We start from the raw sequence: 20507 nt of genomic DNA on the forward strand, positions 1-20507 counted from the left end.
ATTATTCTTATTATTGTAGGATTTTGCTTTATGTTTTAGATATTGTTTATTGAAAGGAAACATTATTTCTGTGGTATAGTCATCTTCTTATCTAGAGTAACAGCAAAAATTCATTTATAAAGAATCTAAAAATCACATTTTTCCAAAATGGAAGTCATTGTCGTAATACTAAAAGTTCAACTGATATATAAAATGCATAAACTAGAATGCAAAGAGTTTACACAGTCTTAAACTTCCTTGCCCTATTCCATCATATCTCTTTGAGATATAAACACACATAAGTTATTCATATTATATTTAACTTAGTTAAAAAATATGTCTTAAGAGATCTCTCCATATCATTACCTATTATAGAGATTCCATTCTTTTAAAAGGTTGTGTAGTGTTCTATTATATGAATGTTGTATGAAATTTTGGTTGTTTCTAATATGAGTAATCCCAAACAATGCTACAATACATTTTGGAAGTGAAGCTACATTCTGGAAAATGGCTGCCAGTTTCTCTAGTACAGAAGTATAATAATAAGCTATAAATTATATACAAAATAGAAAGAAAATAACATTTCTGTTCACCTGTATATGCAGAAAGAAAATTGGGGAAAATACAAAAACCAACTAATAAAAATAATTTTCTTTCAGTCATTCTGGGAACCAGGTAAATAAGAGACACAATTATGATTTTTTACTTGTACACCTTTGTAAACTTTTTTATTTTGAATAGTATCACTGTATTACTTACTCAAATAATTAAATTAAAGAATTTAGCCCTTTTTTCCAAATTCAAAACATTAAAAAAAAATTCAGGTTTCTCATCAAAACATGACACAGATTAAAAAAGTGAAAGCACTTGTACAGGTTAATTCTCATGTAAGAAGAAAGCACAAAGAGCAATTATCAGGGACTACATTCTGAGAGCCAAAAGTAGTGACAGACCAAATACAGCTTTGTATATGAATAAAGAGATTGTATTTGAAATTCTAAAAAAGTTCCCTTATTTTACTTTTCTATCAAATGTTATATTTTTTAAAAGATTTATTTCATTTTAGAGAGAGAGAGAGAGAGAGACAGAAAGTGAGAGTGTGTGTGAACGTAGGGGAGCAGAGGAAGAGGGAGAGCAAGTCCAAGCAGACTCCGTGCTATTCTGAACCACAAAGGCACCCCACCTTCCTTTCTTTCTTCATATAATCTACATGGACTTTTTTCTTCCTCTTTCCCTCTTCCTGCCATTTATACTGGGCATGCAAAGAGAATACAGGCTATCCTCAGACCACAGTAGGATACTGTAATATGTACTAAAATATTTCAAGTGAAATGTTACCCACAACTCATATTTCATTTTTACTTTGAAAATTTCTTTTTTTTCCTTTTTTAAGAGGGAAGGGGTCAGAGGAAGAGGGAGAGAGACTCTTAAGCAGGTTCCTAACCCAACTTGGAGCCCAACCACGGGCTTGACGCCAGGCTGGATCTCATGACCCTGAGATCATGACCTGAGCCCGAAATCAAGAGTCAGATGCTTAACCACCCCAGGTACCCCTGAAAATTTCTTAAAATTTAATTTCAAGAGCTTCCTATTCCAGCAAAAAATCTGAATTAATTAATGACAATTACACAAACTATATTCTGAATGGAGTTAAAATAATTACTTCATATGAAATGCTCCATCATCCATCATTTGGGGCTTAAGTCTGAGTGTTGAAAATTAAATGTAAAATTCAGATTTTCATTGTGTAATGTGACATGCACATATTACCATGGACACAAAAATAAGATAACTGAAGAAACTATATATCTTTGTTTAAAAAAAAGTTTGAAGTATACCAAACTATAAAATATTCTGATTAATACTTTATTTTCATTTAAAATTAGAATATAAAAAGCATATATTATAATGCATATAAATTTAATCTTAAAATTTGATGATTCAGAGGAAATTTTAAAATATTTTATGTAAATAATCATTATGAATATAAATCTTTGCCTAAATTATATGGAAACACCACTAGGAGAAGATTTTTTACCTATCTCCACAAAACATTTACTATAAATCAATCAGTATTTTCAGGGATTGCAAACCTTCTTAAAATTAAATTTTGAAAAAGTTTTACCTTCATGTGATTTTTCAAAGGATCCAAAAGATTAAAATGAATATTGCACTTTGGACAAGCTCTTGGATAAGGTGTTCCATTTTTAGATTGATTTGATGAGGTATTTGTACCTAAAATAAATTCAAAACATATATAATACAAAATTCATCACTTTATAACCTTAAGTAACCACTAATAACAGTTTGTAAATTTACTACAACTTCTAAAACTTATGTATAAATACTGTAATTTATTTTTTTTAAGGGGGGGAGGGACAAAGGGAGAAAGACCGAGAATCTTAAGCAGGCTCCTTGCCCAACACGAAGTCCAGTGTGGCTCAATCTCACTGACCTGAGCTGAAATTAAGTCAGATGCTTAACTGAGACACCCAGGAGCCCCTATAATTTCTTTTTTATATGCCACATTTCACATTTACCTTTTGATGACGTAGCCTGGGGAGATGTCACTGAAAGAGATTTAACTGAAGGAAATACAGCTGAAGAATTTAATCCAGAAATACCATCACTGGGCTTTGGCTTTTTTGGATTAACGCTGTTTACTTCAGAAGTAGAAGGACGTTTTGATAAAAAGGAACTTTCATGCATACCTACAATGAATTAAATAGCGGGAAATATATTTTTAAATACTTTAGCATATTACTTATAACAAGGTAAAATTACTTTGGAGCTAAACTAAATGTAATACAACTGAATTATCCTATCATTCAAATGACAATAAATAATGATAAAAATTGATGTGATCAAAAGTCAGGGGGTGTACCAAATATCAATCTTGAAAAAGAAGAACAAAACCGGAGTATCGCAATCTCAGATTTCAAGATATACTACAAAGCTGTAGTAATCAAAAGAGTATGGTACTGGACAAAAGCAGACACACAGATCAATGCAATACAACAGAGAGCCCAGAAATACACCCACGATTAGATGGTCAATTAATCTACAACAAAGGAGGCAAGAATATAAAATAGGAAGAAGTCTCTTCAGCTATGATGTTGGCAAAACTGGACAGCTACATGCAAACAAATGAAATTGGACCATTTTCTTATACCATCCACAAAAATAAACTCAAAATGGATTAAAGACCTAAATGTGAGATCTGAAACCATAAAATTTCTGGAAGAAAACATAGGCAGTAATCTCTTTGAAATTAGCCACAGAAACATTTTTCGAGATATGTCTCCTTTGGCAAAGGAAACAAAAGCAAAATGAAACTATTGGGACTACACCAAAATTAAAGACTTTTACTTAGCAAAGGAGACCATCAACAAAACAAAAAGGCCATCTACAGAATGGGAAAAGATATTTCCAAATGATATATCTGAAAGGGAGTTAATATCCAAAATATAAAAGTAAGTTATACAACTCAACACCAAAAAAACCCCAAATAATGCAATTAAAAATGGGCAGAAGACATGAACAGACATTTCTTCAAAGATATACAGATGGCCAAAAAACACGTGAAAAGATGCTCAACATCACTCATCATCAGTAAAATGCAAATCAAAAGCACAGTAAGATACCGCTTCACACCTGTCAGAATGGCTAAAATCAGAAAGACAAGAAATAAAAAATGTTGATGAGGATGTGGAAAAAAAGGAACCCTTATGCATTGTTGGCAGGAATGCAAGCCAGTGCATCCACTGTGGAAAACAGTACAGAGGTTCCTCAAAAAATTAAAAATAGAATTACCATATGGTCCAGTAATTCCACTAGTAGGTATTTACTCAAAGAATACAAAAACACTAAAAGATAAGTTTATTGCAGCATTATTTACAATAGCCAAGATATGTAAGTAACCAAGTGTTCACCAATAGATGGATAAAGATTTTGTACATAAATAAATGGAATAAAAAAAATGAAATCTTGCCATTTACAATAACATGGATGGATCTAGAGGATATAATGAATATAATGCTAAAGTGAAATTAGAGAAAGACAAATACCATATGATTTCATTCCCATGTGGAATTTAAGAAACAAAACAAATGAACAAGGAAAAAAAGGACAGAAAGAAAAAAACCCAAACACTTAAATACAGAGAACAAACTGCTGGTTGCCAGAGGGATGATGGGTAAGAGGATGGGTGAAACAGGTAATGGGGATTAAAAATAAATTTATTGTGATGAGCACCAAGTAATGTATGGAATTGCTGAATCATTATACTGTACACCTGAAACCAATATAACACTATTTAATTATACTTGAATTTTTTTTAATTTCTTCTTTTTTTTAGAGAAGGAGAGGGGCAGAAGGAGAAGGAGAGAGAGAATCTTAAGCAGGCTTCACACCCAGAATGGAACCTGATGGGGGGCTTGACCTGAGCTGAGATCATGACCTGAGCCGAAATCAAGAATTGGACACTTAACCAACTGAGCCACCTAGGCGCCCCTATACTTGAATTTTTTAATTAATTTAATTTGGGGGGGAGAGAGCTAACATGGTGGCATAGTAGGAGGACCCTAGGCTCCTCTTGTCCCTTGAACACAACTAGATAACTATCAAATCATTCTGACTACCCAAGAAATCAACCTCAGGACTGACAGAACAAACTCCACAATTAGAGGAAGAAGAGGGAAAAGAGGCCACATCTACGAAGGTAGGAAGTATGGAGACATGGTTTGGGAGAGAAATGGATCACAGGATCACAGGTGCTACAGAGGGGAGGGAGCCCTGGTGGCTGAGAGAGGCACAAGGAGAACAACTCCCCAAAGCTATTGGCTGGAAAAACACGAAGGCTGATTTCCATGCATTTTGGCAAACAGCAGGACTTGAAGATTGGAATTTTAAAGGTTGGTGGGCTTGGCTGGGATAGACCCCTGAGGGCATTGCCCTACTCCTGGAGAGAAAGCTGGCAAACAACCCCAGGGGCAGATGGCACTATCTGAGGAATGCCTAAGGCGCACAGCAGGGAGATTGTTTACTCTTCTCGGAGCACATCTGTGAGAGGCCGTGTTGGCCATGTTGGCAGAAATGCCTCTCCAGGGACAAAAGAGCCAGTGGGTGCCATTTCCCTCCCCTGCCCCTCAACAGAGGCACAGAGCCACCTGCTAAGGGAAGCTCAGCTGGATACTGGCTGCCTAGCCTGCTTGCTCCAAGTCCCACAACCCTTTCTGGCTCAACTGTCCTTCTCCGTCAAACCTGCATTAGTCCCAATGCAGCAAGACCTTCCACGAGAAGACCAATGTAGGCCCCTACCCACACCACATCTCTAAAGTTTGGAGTTTTAAAAGTCAGCAGGGTTGACTGGGATAGAGCCCAAAGTGTACTGCAACGCTCCTGGCAGGCAAGCAACCCAAAGACAGACAGCATGAAAGCAGCAGTCTGAAAAATGCCTGGGATACACAAAGGAAAATTATTCATTTGCTCTTCTTGGAGTCCTTCCCTAAGAGCAACAAGCACGAAGCCCCCTCTCTGGGGACAAAGGAGTAGGTGTGCAGAAACTCCTGCACACACATCTCCCAACCAGAAAGTTCTGCAAGGCTTCAGTTCTAGTAGAAGTAGCATCAGATCTCATTTAATAAGCAGACCAGAGTGCACCTAGTTAAAACTCACCCACTCTGGCCAAGGCCCAAACACTGCCTACTGCAGGCAAGTAGAGTCTCTACATACAACTGGACTGAATGATAGAGCAGCCAACACACAGGACCAGAGTACATGCAGCACACACCAGAGATACTCCCTGAAGCACCAGGCTCTGGACACTATATGGCCTCTTCTTCATAAAGCCATTAGTCTCAGGAGCAGGAAATTAACAGGCTTTTCTAACTCACAGAAGATAGAGACTTAGACAAAATGCCATGATGGAAGAATTCATCCCAAATCAAACAACAAGAAAAGTCCCAGTCAGAGATCTAATCAAAATAGACACAAGTAATATGCCTGATTGAGAATTTAAAGCAACAATCGTAGAATACTCGCTGGGCTTGAGAAAAAAATTGGAAGACTTCAGGGAGGCCCTTACCACAGAGATAAAACAGTTAAAAAATGATCAGTCAGAAATGAAAAATGCAATAACTGAGATCTGAAACAGACTGGATGCAGAAAACACAAGGATGGAAGAAGCAAAGGAATGAGTAAGTGATATAGAAGATAGAACTATAGAAAATAATGAAGCTGAACAAAAGAAAAGAAGAATTATGCATAATGAGAATAGACATAGAGAACTCAGTGACTCCATTAAATGTAATAACATTCACATTATAGGAATCCCACAAGAAGGAGAGAGAAAAGGGGGCAGAAAACTTATTTAAGGAACTAACAGCTGAAAACTTCCCTAATCCAGGGAAGGAAACAGACATCCACATCCAGGAAGCATGGAGAATTCCTATCAAAATCAACAAAAGCAGGCCAACACCAAGACATATTGTAATTAAATTTGCAAAATACAGTCATAAAAAATATTCTAAAAGCAGCAAAACAAAAAAGTCCCTAACTTACAAGGGAAGACCCATAAAGCTAGCTGCAGATCTCACCACAGAAATCTGGCAAGCCAGAAGAGAGTGGCATGAGATATTCGAAGTGCTGAATGGGGAAAATCTGTAGCCAAAAATTTCTATCCAGCAAGGCTATCATTCAGAAAAGAAGGAGAGATAAAGAGTTTCCCTGACAAACAAAAACTAAAGGAGTTCATGACCACTAAACCAGCCCTGCAAGAAATATTAAAAGGGACTCTTGAATGGAAAGACAAAAAGTGACAAAGAGAAGAAAGGAACAGAGAAAATCTCCACAAACAACAACAAAACAAGTAATAAAATGGCCCTAAAGACATGTCTATCAATAATTACTCTGAATGTACATGGACTAAATGCTCCAATCAAAAGACAATGGGTGTCAGAATGGATTAAAAAAAAAAAAGACCCTACTATATGTTGCCTACCAGAGACTCTTTTTAGACCCAAAGATACCTGAAGATTGAAAGTTGAGGGGATGGAAAAACATTTATCGTGCAAATGGACATCAAAAGGAAGTCGGAGTAGCAATACTTGTATCAGACAAACTAGATTTCAAACCAAAGACTGTAATAAGAGATGAAAAAGGTCACAATATCATAATAAAGGGGTCTATACAACAAGATCTAACAACTGTAAATATTTATGCCCCCAACATGGGAGCACCCAAATATATAAAGCAATTAATAACAAAATTAAAGAAACTCGTGGACAATAATATAATAGGGAACTTTAACACCCCACTCACTACAATGATCATCTCACCAGAAAACCAACAAGGAAACATGGCTCTGAATGACACACTGGAACAGATAGGACTTAACAGATATATTCAGAACATTCCACCCTCAAGCAGCAGAATACACAGTCTTTTCAAATGTGCTAGGGACATTCTCCAGAATAGATCTCATACTAGGTCACAAATCAGGCCTCAACAAGCACAAAAAGACTGAGATCACACCATGCAAATTTTCTGATCACAATGCTATGAAACTTGAAGTCAACTACAAGAAAAAACTTGGAAAGACAACACATGGAGATTAAACAAAATGCTACTAAAAAATGAATGGTCAACCAGGAAATCAAAGAAGAAATTAAAAAATACATGGAAACAAATGAAAATGAAAACACAGTGGTCAAAAAGCTTTGAGATGCAGCAAAAGCGGTCATAAGAGGAACGTATATAACAATACAGGCCTACCTTAAGAAGCAAGAAAAATCTCAAATAAACAACCTAACGTTACACCTAAAAAAGCTAGAAAAAGAACAATAAATGAAGCTTACAGTCAGCAGAAGAAGGGAAAGAATAAAGATTAAAGCAGAAATAAATGATATAGAAACTACTTAAAAAAAAAACCAACAACAACAATAGATCAATGAAACCAGGAGCTGGCTCTTTGAAAAAAAATCAGTAAAATTGATAAGCTCCTAGCCAGACTTATCAAAGAAACAAAGGACCCAAATAAAGAAAATCACAAACAAGAGAAGAGAAATTACAATCAGCACCTCAAAAATACAAACAATTATAAGAGAATATTATGAAAAACTATATGCCAACAAATCAGACAACCTGGAAGAAATGGATAAATTCCTACAATATATAAACTACCAAGACTGAAATAGGAAGAAATAGAAAACTTGAACAGACCGATAACCCAGTAAAGAAACTGAATCAGTAATCAAAAAAATTCCCAACAAACAGAAGTCCAGAGCCAGATGGCTTCACAGAAGAATTCTACCAAACATTTAAAGAAGAGTTAATACTTATTCTTCTCAAACTATTCCAAAAAATAGACTCCACTACTGAAGAACTATATGCCAAGATCCCTCAAGAACATGGATGCAAAAATTCTCTATAAAATACTAGCAAATCAAATCCCACAGTAAATTAAAAGTATCACACACCACAACCAAGTGGGATTTATGCCTGGGCTGCAAGGGTGATTCAATATTCACAAATCAATGTGATGCACCACATTAATAAAAGAAAGGGTAAGAACCATATGATTCTCTCAATAGATGCAAAAAAAGCATTTGACAAAGTACAACACCCAATCATAACAAAAACTCTCAACAAAGTAGGGATAGAGGGAACATACCTCAACATCATAAAGGCCATATACGAAAAACCCACAGCTAATTATCATCCTCAATGGGGGAAAACTGAAAGCCTTTCCTTTACAGTTAGGAACAAGACAAGGATGTCCACTCTTACCACTGTTATTTGACATAGTATTGGAACTCCTAGCCACAGCAATCAGACAACAAAAAAAAACAGGAGCCATCCTAAAGAAGCCAAACTTTCATTATTTGCAGATGACAAGATACTTTATACAGAAAACCCAAAAGACTCCACCAAAACATTGCTAGAGCTGACACATGAATTCAGTAAAGTTGCAGGATACAAAATCAACATACAGAAATATGTTGCATTTCTATACACCAATAATAAAGCAGCAGAAAGAGAAATCAAGGAATCAGTCCCATTTACAATTGTACCCAAAACCATAAGATACTTTAGGAATAAACCTAACCAAAGAAATAAAAGATCTGTACTCTGAAAACTATAAAACACTGATGAAAGAAATTGAAGAGGACACAAAGAAATGGAAAAATGTTCCATGCTCATGGATTGGAAGAACAAATATTATTAAGATGTCTATATTACCCAAAGCAATCTACACATTTAATGCAATTCCTATCAAACACCACCAGGATTTTTCAGAGAGCTAGAACAAACAATCCTAAAATTTGTATGGAACCACAAAGACCCTGAATAGCCAAACCAGTCTTGAAAAAGAAAATCAAAGCTGGAGGCATCACAATTCGAATTTCAATCTACATTACAAAGCTGTAGTCATCAAGACTGGTACTGGCACAAAAACAGACACATAGATCAATGGAACAGAATAGAAAACCCAGAAACGAACCCACAGTTATATCGTCAATTCATCTCCAACAAAGCAGGAAAGAATACCCAATGGAAAAAAGACAGTCTGAGGTGCCTGGGTGGCTCAGTCAGTTAAGCGTCTGCCTTCAGCTGAGGTCATGATCCCAGTGTCCTGGGATCGAGTCCCACATCAGGCTCCCCACCCAACAAGGAGCCTGCTTCTCCCTCTCCTTCTGCCTGCCACTCCCCCTGCTTGTGCTCGCTCTCTGTCAAATGAATAAATTATTTTTAAAAAATAAAAAAAAAAGACAGTCTCTTCAACAAATGGTGTTGGGAAAACTGGACAGCTATATCCAAAGAATGAAACTAGACCACTTTGTTACATCATACACAAAAATAAATTCAAACTGGATGAAAGACCTAAATGTGATACAGGAAACCATCAAAATCCTAGAGGAGAATACAGGCAGTAACCTCTCTGACATTGGCCATAGCAACTTCTTCCTAGATATGCCTCCTGTGAAAGGAAAACAAAAGCAAACTATTAACACTCCATCAAGCAGCGCCTGGGTGGCTCAGTCGTTAAGCGTCTGCCTTCCGCTCAGGTCATGATCCCAGGGTCCTGGGATCGAGCCCTGCATCGGGCTCCCTGTTCGGCGGGAGGCCTGCTTCTCCCTCTCCACTCCCCCTGCTTGTGTTCCCTCTCTCGCTGTATCTCTTTCTGTCAAATAAATAAATAAAATCTTAAAAAAAAAAAGACTCCATCAAAATAAAAGGCTTCTTCTGCACAGCAAATGAAACAATCCATAAAACTAAAAGGCAATCTTCGGAATGGGAGAAGATATTTGTAAATGACCTATCTATTAAAGGGGTAGTACCCCAAATTTATAAAGAACTTATCAAACTTAACACCCAAAGAACAAATAATCCATTTCAAAAATGGTAAGAAGACATGTACAGACATTTTCCAAAGAAGACATACAGATCACCAACAAACACATGGAAGATGCTCAACATCACTCATCATCAGGGAAATACAAATCAAAACTACAATGAGATATCACCTCATACCAGTCAGAATGGCTAAAATTAACAACACAGGAAACAACAGATGTTGGCAAGGATACAGAGAAAGGGGAACCCTCTTACACAGTTGGTGGGAATGCAAAATGGGGCAGCCACTCTGGAAAACAGTATGGAGGTTCCTCAAAAATTAAAACTAGAACTATCCTACCATCCACCATCCAGCAATTGCACTACTAGGTATTTACCCAAAGGATATAAAAATACTAATTAGAAGGGATACATGCACCCCAATATTTATAGCAACATTATCAATAGCCAAATTATGGAAAGAGCCCAAATGTCCATCGACTGATGAGTGGATAAAGATGTGATACACACACACACACACACACACACACACACACAATGGAATCTTACTCGGACATAAAAAAGAATGAAATCTTGCCGTTTGCAATGACAAGGATAGAGCTAAAGAGTATTATGCTAAGTGAAATAAGTCTGTCAGACAAAGACAAATAGCACATGATTTCACTCATATGTGGAATTTAAGAAACAAAACAAATGAACATAGAGGAAAAAAGAAAAAGAAAGTGAGGCAAACCAAGAAACAGATTCTTAAGGAAGAGAACAAACTGATGATTACTAGAGGGGAGGTAGGTGAAGGGATGGGTTAGGTGATGGGCATTAAGGAGGACAGTTGTTGTGATGAGCACCAGGTGTTGTATGTAAGTGCTGAATCACTGATTTCTACACCTGAAACTAATATTACACTGTACGTTAACTGGAATTTAAACAAAAACTTGAGAGGCACCTGGGTGGCTCAGTCGGTTAAGCATCTGCCTTCAGCTCAGGTCATGATCCCAGGGTCGTAGGATCGAGCCCCGTATCGGGCTCCCTGCTCAGCGGGAAGCCTGCTTCTTCCTCTCCCACTCCCCCCTGCCTGTGTTCCCTCTCTCTCTGTGTCTCTTTCTGTCAAATAAATAAATAAAATCTTTTAAAAATAAATAAATAAAAACTTGATTTAATTTTTAAAGATTTAATTTAATTTTTAAGAAATATTTAATTTTTTAATTAATTTTTTAAGAAATAATTTTTTAAAAGTCAGGGGTTTAATTAATTTAATTTTTAAGAAATAATTTTTTTAAAAGTCAGAGGTATAAAAAATTATACAAACATCTATTATGGACTATATATATTCAAATAATTCATGAAATAATCTCTCTATGCAAGAAAATACTAAATACGGCTTCAAATAAAGGAATATATAAACAGCAATTATGAAAGAAGCCAGACCAAAATACCCCAAGCAAAAAGAAAAGAAAAAATTAAAGCAGAGAATACTCCAAACTAAGTTTCTACAAATGAATCACTTTTCAATGTTTTAAGTACACTGTAGTTTACAAAAGAAAAATTTTATTCTAAAAATCTAGAAAGACCCACTTTATTTATTTAAAATGTCTAATGGAATGTTAGTTCTTTTTCCACCTAACAAAGAGGGGGTCTACTCATGGCTTTAGGTTATACTATCCATTTATTCAAAGTGGAAAAACTACAAAAGTGGAAAGTACAAAGTGGAAAAACTAATCTTGAATGATAATACCTCATTCACTCATATGAAAGGGCTCATAATGGAAGGAGTTAATACAATGGTTTTCAAATTATGTTCCTGGAGCCTAAAGGGCTCATTTTAGGGAATATATTGGTTATGTCTGACAGAAGAACTCTTTTATATTTTATTAGACTTCTGAGTACAATTTTGTTTGCACAGGAATTTTATTCGTAAAAAGTTTTCAGTTTGAAAACCATCACCTTAAGGCTAAAGGATTTTAGACCTATTCAAGCCTTAGCAAGAGAAATAGGGATATTCAGGCTATAACCAGGTCAGGCAAATTTTTTTTGAAAAAAACACACAACTACTTGGTAATAAGGATTCTAAAACTGCACACTATATTTTAATGTTCTCAACTGTACACTAAAATTAGAAGCAGTAAACATATTAGAAATATTTCAGGCCTTTAAAATACACAGTATAAGTTGAAATTCAAGCTCTGTCACTGACTAGCTATGTATTCTTGGTTTATTTAACTTCTCTGAGCCTCAGTTTCCTCTTTTGTAAAACAAGTTTTAATGCCTTATTTTACAGAACTGTTTTAAGATCAAATAAGATAATGTATTTGAAGCACTCAACACAACATTTGACACAAAGAATTCAGTAATAAATGACATTATCGTTACTAAAAAAATATTTTGTATCTTACTTTTAAAAAGCACCCACACATCTGGCACATAGAAAGCATTCAACAATAAATGACAGCTATTATCATTACTAACGAAATACTTTATATTTTAACTTACTTTAGAGGAAAAAAATTCTAATAGATTCACCTGTCAGCTTTTTAATACGAGGAAACATGCCAGAAAAAAGAGTATTATACTAGTTGGTTCCTCTGTTTCATTCTGTGAACATAAAAATATATTTTTTTCCCATCTTCAAGGCACGTGATTATTGATAGCTATAATATGGGTACTTGGAAAAGATCTGTGTAATCATAATAGCATTCTTTTTTTTTTAAAAGATTTTATTCATTTATTTGACAGAGAGAGAGAGAGAACACAAGCAGGGGGAGCAGCAGGGAGAGGGAGAGGGAGAGGGAGAAGCAGGCTCCCTGCTGAGCAGGGAGCCCAACTGGGGACTCGATCACAGGACCCCAGGATCATGACCTGAGCCAAAGGCACTTAACTGACTGGGCCACCCAGGTGCCCCTCACAGTAGCAGTCTTGTGAGATGCTTAGGTTACGTGAAAAGCCAATGAATGTTGATATTTTGATTAAGCATCTGCTTATATAACAGGCTGGACAGTAGATAGTAGACAGTAGAGTATATAGTTTTATACTATAAGAACTTTTTAACATAAGAAATAAAATCACTCTGCATTTAAGAATTTTATTTATTTATAAAGATCTTATTTATTTATTTGAGAGAAAGCAGAGAGAGAGAGAGAGAGCACATGAGTTTTGGGGGTGGAGGGGCAGAAGGAGAAGCAGACTCCTGGCTGAGCACAGGCAGCCCTGGCTGGGCTGGATCCCAGGACCCTGGGGTCTCAACCTGAGCCAAGGCAGCCTTTTAACCGACTTAGCCACTCAGGTGCCTACTCAGGTGCCTCCATTTAAGGGTTTTAAATTCTGACCCTTAATCATCCCTGTCGTCTTTGGTTTGTGTTGTTTTCTACACCAAACAGGGCTCTCTCTCTGCCAGTAAAAATCCTTTCAAAAACAAGCTCAAATCCAGTCTTCTGCAAATATCTGTGATCACTGGACAGTGGTCAGTTAATCATGCTACTGAACATGAAGCACATATTATCATTCACACCAACTGTTGTCAAGTCCTTTAAAGTTCATAATACATTTCACATTTTATTTATCTTATTTGTGCCTCAAAAAGCCGTGACTAAAGTAGAATGAGAATTAAAATTTTATCTCCCAATGGCTGACTCCAGGCCTGGAGAATGAATGCATTAAATAAGAAAAATAAAATCTCCATTTTAACAATATGAGAAGACTGAACTGTAAAGACTTAATGAAGACTACAAAAATCTTAAGAATAGTAGTTCAAATCTACATCTTCTTCATCATCCTACTTACTGCTCAGGCTAATGTCTCTCTCCACAGCAGAAAACTTAGAGGTAGAGCAGGAGTCATTGCCTTTACTCCCAAGAAGTTTTAAGAATTCAGACTTTTTCTATTAATAAAGTCCTTGTGTTTTGTAAAACCAAACTTAAGACAGCAATTTTTCTCCTTGTTTCTTTTGGTTCTTACCTATTTTCCTAACTAGATATTGTAAGTATTTAAGTGACACCCAAAGGAGTGAATATCAACTAAATATTATTTAAATGGAAAAACATTTTAGGCACTAATATTACAATAAAAAAATTGGGGGAGGGTTTGGTAGATTCTCCACACTGATTTGTTAGTAAATAATCTAAAAATTCCCCCCAAATCTTGTTTATCTCTATTTTGTCAAATATTGGAAATATACCAAAACTGCTAATATACAAAGAGTAATTGCCTTGATTACAGGGAATTTTCAATTAGATGAAATTCTTTCATAGCACACTAATTTATTTTAGGTTAATGAAGAACTATGTTTCAGTATACAAAGAACTTTAATTCCACCTTAACAGGGAAATTTCATATTCCTCCAATGGGCACTTACTGAGTAATGGCTATATACAAATTTATTGTGCCACTTTGTAACAGCACTCTATAATCATATGTAACTGTACTATCTAAAGCCTCTACTGAATAGAAAGATACTAATCTAATTAGGAAATTATTTGTAACCATATACTTTTACACACTATAACCATAAAAACTAATACTTATTTTAACAGAGTATTTAGGATATCAAAGACTTCTATAACTTACAGAAGTTATTTTCATTTTTCAGCCCATTTTTAGTGCCAAGTGAGAACAAATTCAAAGCTGGTTAGCCTACTTAATTAACAGGAAAAAATAAAACATCTTATTATTTTTAAAATATATTTTTATTTAAGTTCAATTAACATATAGAATATTATTAGTTTCAGAGGTAGAGTTCAGTGATTCATCAGTCTTATGTAACACCCAGTGCTTATTACATCATGTGCCCTTCTTACTGTGCATCTTATTACTAAATAAGATTTTATTTAAAATCACCCAAGGGGGAAAAAAAAAAGTCACCAAGAAAGTCATTCAAGAATTGTTAGCACCACTCCACTTAACAATATATGAAAAACTTAACATGAAGGCATGAACTTGAAAACAGAAAGTCAATTCCATATACATATTCATCAACTTTCTTCTTATAATTTTTTTTAAAAGCGCTAAAACCAACCTGGTATAGAAAGTGTTGGTCCCCCCTGGTAATGTGATGATCCTGTATCCTGGGTCAAGTCAAACAGTAACTCTGAAGAATTATTAGACACAACTCGTGATGAGTTTGTTATATAACCCTGTTAAAATATTTCAAAGGAAGAATGTTACATTCACTTACCATAGTTAGAATTATTTTGTTTCATAAGCTTTTATAAAGGTAAATTTAAGTGTATGTCAATAAGAATAACTTTGATGACTCAGTAATTAGTAAGTTATAAAACACAGAGGTAATTATTACTATCTGTCAAAATCATCATCTACTAAAACTGAAAGCAAGCTCTTACTTATAGCTGGTTTGTTCCTAACTAGCCAATTAAAACAGGGCAAATTCTAGTCTGTTTTTTTTTCAAGAGAAAGGAAACATATATACCCATTTTAAATCAGCAGGATTGATACACTCTAGAGAGCTACTAAAAATGCAGTATTCCCATCAAAGAGCAAACAGTAAAACTTCGCAAAATCTATGTGTAAAAGGAAAAAAACAGGAAAACATACTGACATAAGTACAAATTTAAAAGCTTCTGTATCTCTGTAAGCCCCCCAGACAAAGTATCAGGGCAAACAAATTAGGAATCAACCTGCAATATTGTGCATCAGGATTAGGGATGAATATAGCACCTGATTTGAGTTTTAGAATCATATTTATTGGAAAAATTTATAAGGCAAGGGTCAGGAAAAGAAAGAATGGGTCCCCCACCACTCTTCCTGCTATTCCACATAAAGCCATGCGAGATTGGGGTAATCTCCCATCTCAAAGGGCAAATATGAAAGCTGCCTGGTCAACAGGGTAAACCCAAATAAGAAAGCCAGGCAAATGGGTTAGAATGAAAGCTATTTATAGGAATAATCTGGGACAGCTGCTCTGCTCCTGGAAGCCTTTGGGCTCAAGAGAAATTTTATCCTTTCCGTCAGGAGAAAAGATAGTCCCAGAAAAGATGATCTCAAGAAGAGTGAAAAGTATGAGATGAATGATAATGTGCTCAAGAATTAGGTAGTATAAATTTGTGTTAGCACACATAGATGTTTAGTATAATTATGAAAAGTGTGATCAATTTAAGGATGTATACACCAATACTATTATATATTAAATATACTGACAGACACACTCACAAAATATATTCCAATTCTATTTTTAAAAGACCATCGTTGTAGAGTAAGTGCTCAGAGTGAATTCTGGACCATTCTATATGTCATAATATACAACAAGCAAAAGTTTTAGGATTAACAATGCTTAAAAATCAAAAGGGAGAGGTGCCTGGGTGGCTCAGTCATTAAGCGTCTGCCTTCGGCTAAGGTCATGATCCCACATCCGGGTCCCTGCTAGGCAGGAAGCCTGCTTCTCCCTCTCCCATTCCCCTGCTAGTGTTCCCTCTCTCACTGTGTCTCTGTCAAATAAATAAATAAAATCTTACCTTAAGAGAAAAATGGGCAAAGGCTATAAACTGAGACACTTCAAAAGCAAAATACAAATGACCGATACATAAAAAAACTTTTTTCCAACTTACTAGTCAAAGAAATGCAAATAAAGGCAGTGGCAATTTTTAACTACTGAATTGGCTCTGTTTTAAAGATAATAATATGTAATACAAAGTAACTGGATACTCCTCTTAAAAGTATTCAAGTCATGAAAGAAAAAGAATGAGTACAGAAAAATATAAGACTAAGAAAAAAAACTAACTGCAAAGTGTGATCCTGAATAGGATTCTGGGAATGGAAACTGGCATTAATTGAAAAACTGGTAAAATTCAATTAAGGTTTGAAGTGTAATGTTAATTACCTGCTCATGATACATAAAATGTTAGCATTAGGGGAAACTAGATAAGGCACATATGAGAACTCTATTATTTTTCTTGTAAGTCTAAAATTAGCTTGAAATAAAAATTTAAAAATTAAAAAGTAATGATAACATTCACTATTGGCAAAGTAGAGGTTATATTTTGGTACAACATTTTTGCATGAATATGTTGGCAGCAGCTATCAAAGGCTCTATTAAGTTCACATCATTTGGTCCAATTATTCCACTTTAAAAATTTACGATAAGGAAACGAAGATGTTTAGTGAGAATTCTTTTTAATAACAAAAAATTAAAATCTGTATGTCCAACAAAAGAATGGTTAAATAAATTAGGATAGACTATCATGTAAACACTAATACTATGTTTTTGAGCAATATCCAAAAGCATAATCCCAGTAGAATGTTCAGAGAAAAAAGAGGAATACATATTTATATACACAGTATGGTCCTGATTTTATATACTCTATACTATGCTGCGGGGGGGGAGGGGAATTCAAAATATAGTGTGTACCCTTCTTTCTAAACTTCTCTCCAAAATAAATATTAAAGATAGAAACACAAAGGTTTTATTTGGTTTGTGCTTATTAACTAAGGGATAATTAAGTTTTCAGAATTTTAGTTTGCTACTAACTTTTCTATTGACATCGGTTTGTTAAGTTATGGAAATGAATGAAGGGAGTCAAAAGGTATAAACTTTCAGTTATGGAATAAATTAGTCATGGGGATGTAATGTACAGCATGACGGCTATAGATAATAATACCGTATTGCATACTTCAGAGTTGCTAAGAGTGTAGATCTTGAAATTTCTCATCACAAGAAAAAAAATTCTGTAACTACATATGGTGATAGATGTTAACTAGATTGTGGTGAACATTTTGCAATATAAATAAATGTCAAATCATTATGTTATACACCTGAAATTAACATAATGTTGGATATCAATTATACCTCAATAATAAATTTTTAAAATTTTAAAAAGAGATGAGCTTTCCTCACCGCACTCTGCATAAATTGCAGAATAAATAAAATACCAAATAAATAAGTAAATAAATAGTAGTTGTTTAAACAAAAAAGAAGTTATGGAAATAGGTATCAAAGCAACTCAAACCACTTCTACAATTTGAGGCCTAACAAACCAAAATCTGCATTTGAACCTTAACATGTAATATAAAAAATGCATAACCAAGCTCAATCTTATTTCATAATAAATATTTTCTCCAAATATTTGCACTTACAAAATGGAAAATATTCACTCGTATTTTCCAAAATAGTTCTTTAACAGAAGTATAAAAATGCTCTCAAACACTTTATTAGGAAATTCTGGTTAATTAAGCTCCAGAATTTCAGCGAGCAGGCACACATTGTTCAACAATAACTGGTTAAAATAATTCTCCAACAGGGAAAATATAAAAAGTTCAGAAAGATATCAAATACAATAATAAGGGTAGAATAGACACTAGACTTGGATTCAGAAGACCAGCACATTTAACTATATACCTTGGGCAAGTCACTTCTGAGCTTCAAGTTATTCACCTTTCAAACTGAAATAATAGTCACAATTGTGTTTTAAATGCAATTGTACTTCATGATTCAGGTATGTATTAAATCAAATAGTTGTCACAACATTACTAATAAAAAACTAATATTACCCTATTTTATAAACAGGTAAACTAAGGTTAGGTGTAGTTATATAAGGCTCCCAATACAGTCCTGCTTGTTATTGATGGAGCTGTAATGAGAACCCAGCTATACCCTTAAGCTAGATCACACTGACTTTACTCTAAGTGATAATAATATATCACTGATTCCAAAGCTATACCCTTAAGCGAGATCACACTGACTTTACTGTAAGTAATAATATATCCCTGCTATCTGTGAGAGTTCTGAAATAGATGTTGAAGTATAGAGATATTCCATGAAAAAGTAAACACACACACATACATACACACACACACACAATGAAAAACTGTAATTATAATTTATTAAAAGCAGTGGCTTCCAAAATTGAGTAAATTCCCTTAAATAGGAGTCTCAATTCATCCCAGAATATGTCTGTCATTCTTAACTTTGCACATTAGAATGACTTGAAGAGTTTTTTCTTACAATACACCATTTCCAGGACCCACCCAGACCAACTGGCACAACCTCGCCTTTTAAAAACTTACCAAGATTGGGAAACACCAATTGAGGTGTTTTGATTTTAAAACTATACGCAACTAATGAATTGTTTAACACTACATCAGAAAAAACTAATGATGTACTATATATTGGCTAACTGAACATAATAATAAAAAATAAATAAACAAAACTATGCCCAGAGAAATAAACATCTCAGAAATAGTTCTAGTTTCTAACTTTTATAACACCAAATATACACACCTTCCCTTTGTTGTTTTTGTTTTTTTTTTCTCACTGGGTCCAATGTTGGAAAGATTTTTATCAAACTGAATTAAATAGTAAAGTTTCTTTTTCCAGTTTTCTATCCTGCAAAAGCCACAACTTATGAAAAGTACACTGAGTTAATTTGATTCCAACTAAGAGCAAAAGATCTTTACATTTTAAGTAGCTTTCCATCTTTTGAAATATTAGGAATAACCTGCAGAACCTTAGGATCCAAGCTTGCGAGTCTGTGGTCTGGGTAAAATATCTCATTTTAGAAATGAAGAAAATGAGGCTCAGAGAGGTTTCAACAATGCTTATTAAACAAGGCTGAATCAGCATTCAAGTCTCTTGCTTCAATCTAAGTTTTTTAAACTACTGGTCCAGGGCTTATATCACTATTAGTTATTATTTCAGATAGTTATTATCTCAAGTAATAACAACTCAGGGAGAGAGAAACATTTGCCTAAACCTATTCTTTTATGATACATAACATCTTCAAAATATAAGTGGGAGTTGAATTTACTTAGCCATAGATTTAAAAATCTGTAGGCTTCCTTTTCATTGTTAAATAAATTACAATTAAAATAACTCTTCTATGAAAAATAACACCTCAAAATATCAGTTTTTAGTGCTAACAGATGTGCAGATTACCTAATAGTAATATGATACGAAATACAGGAAAAATGGATTATTCCTACAACAATATTTGGATTCAATTCTGGTTTTGAACTTGAGTATTTACAAGAAAATTTACAGGTGCTTTGGGAGATAATAAGGGAATTACTGTCAAAAGAACAAACACTTTCATTAAAATTTATTATTTCTCTAAAGCCAGTGCCAAATAGCTTACAATAAGCATGACAAAACCACTGAGTTAATTCAATTCCAACTAATAGCAAAGAATCTTTACATTTGGGGTAACTTTTTCTTTGAGTACTCTTAACTCCTT

The 20507-nt window shown here is 34.6% G+C and overlaps 1 protein-coding gene across 5 annotated transcripts in view; it reads right to left on the reverse strand.

Annotated features, from left to right (window-relative positions):
* The window catches only part of ZNF280D (zinc finger protein 280D), a 129867-nt gene that overhangs the window by 80308 nt on the left and 29052 nt on the right, over positions 1 to 20507 (reverse strand). For all 5 annotated transcript variants that reach the window (XM_028100201.2, XM_028100204.2, XM_028100205.1 and 2 more), the window contains 3 exons: positions 15341 to 15458; positions 2520 to 2690; positions 2105 to 2214 (listed from right to left, as the gene is read on the reverse strand). In XM_028100201.2, coding sequence (XP_027956002.1) covers positions 2105 to 2214; positions 2520 to 2690; positions 15341 to 15458 — 399 coding nt within the window. The remainder of the gene's footprint in view (positions 1 to 2104; positions 2215 to 2519; positions 2691 to 15340; positions 15459 to 20507) is intronic.

The sequence above is a fragment of the Eumetopias jubatus genome, unplaced genomic scaffold (genome assembly GCF_037043125.1).
Source record: "Eumetopias jubatus isolate StellerSeaLion01/CBP00866 unplaced genomic scaffold, mEumJub1_p1.0 scaffold_7, whole genome shotgun sequence".
Classification (NCBI taxonomy): Eukaryota; Metazoa; Chordata; class Mammalia; order Carnivora; family Otariidae; genus Eumetopias; species Eumetopias jubatus.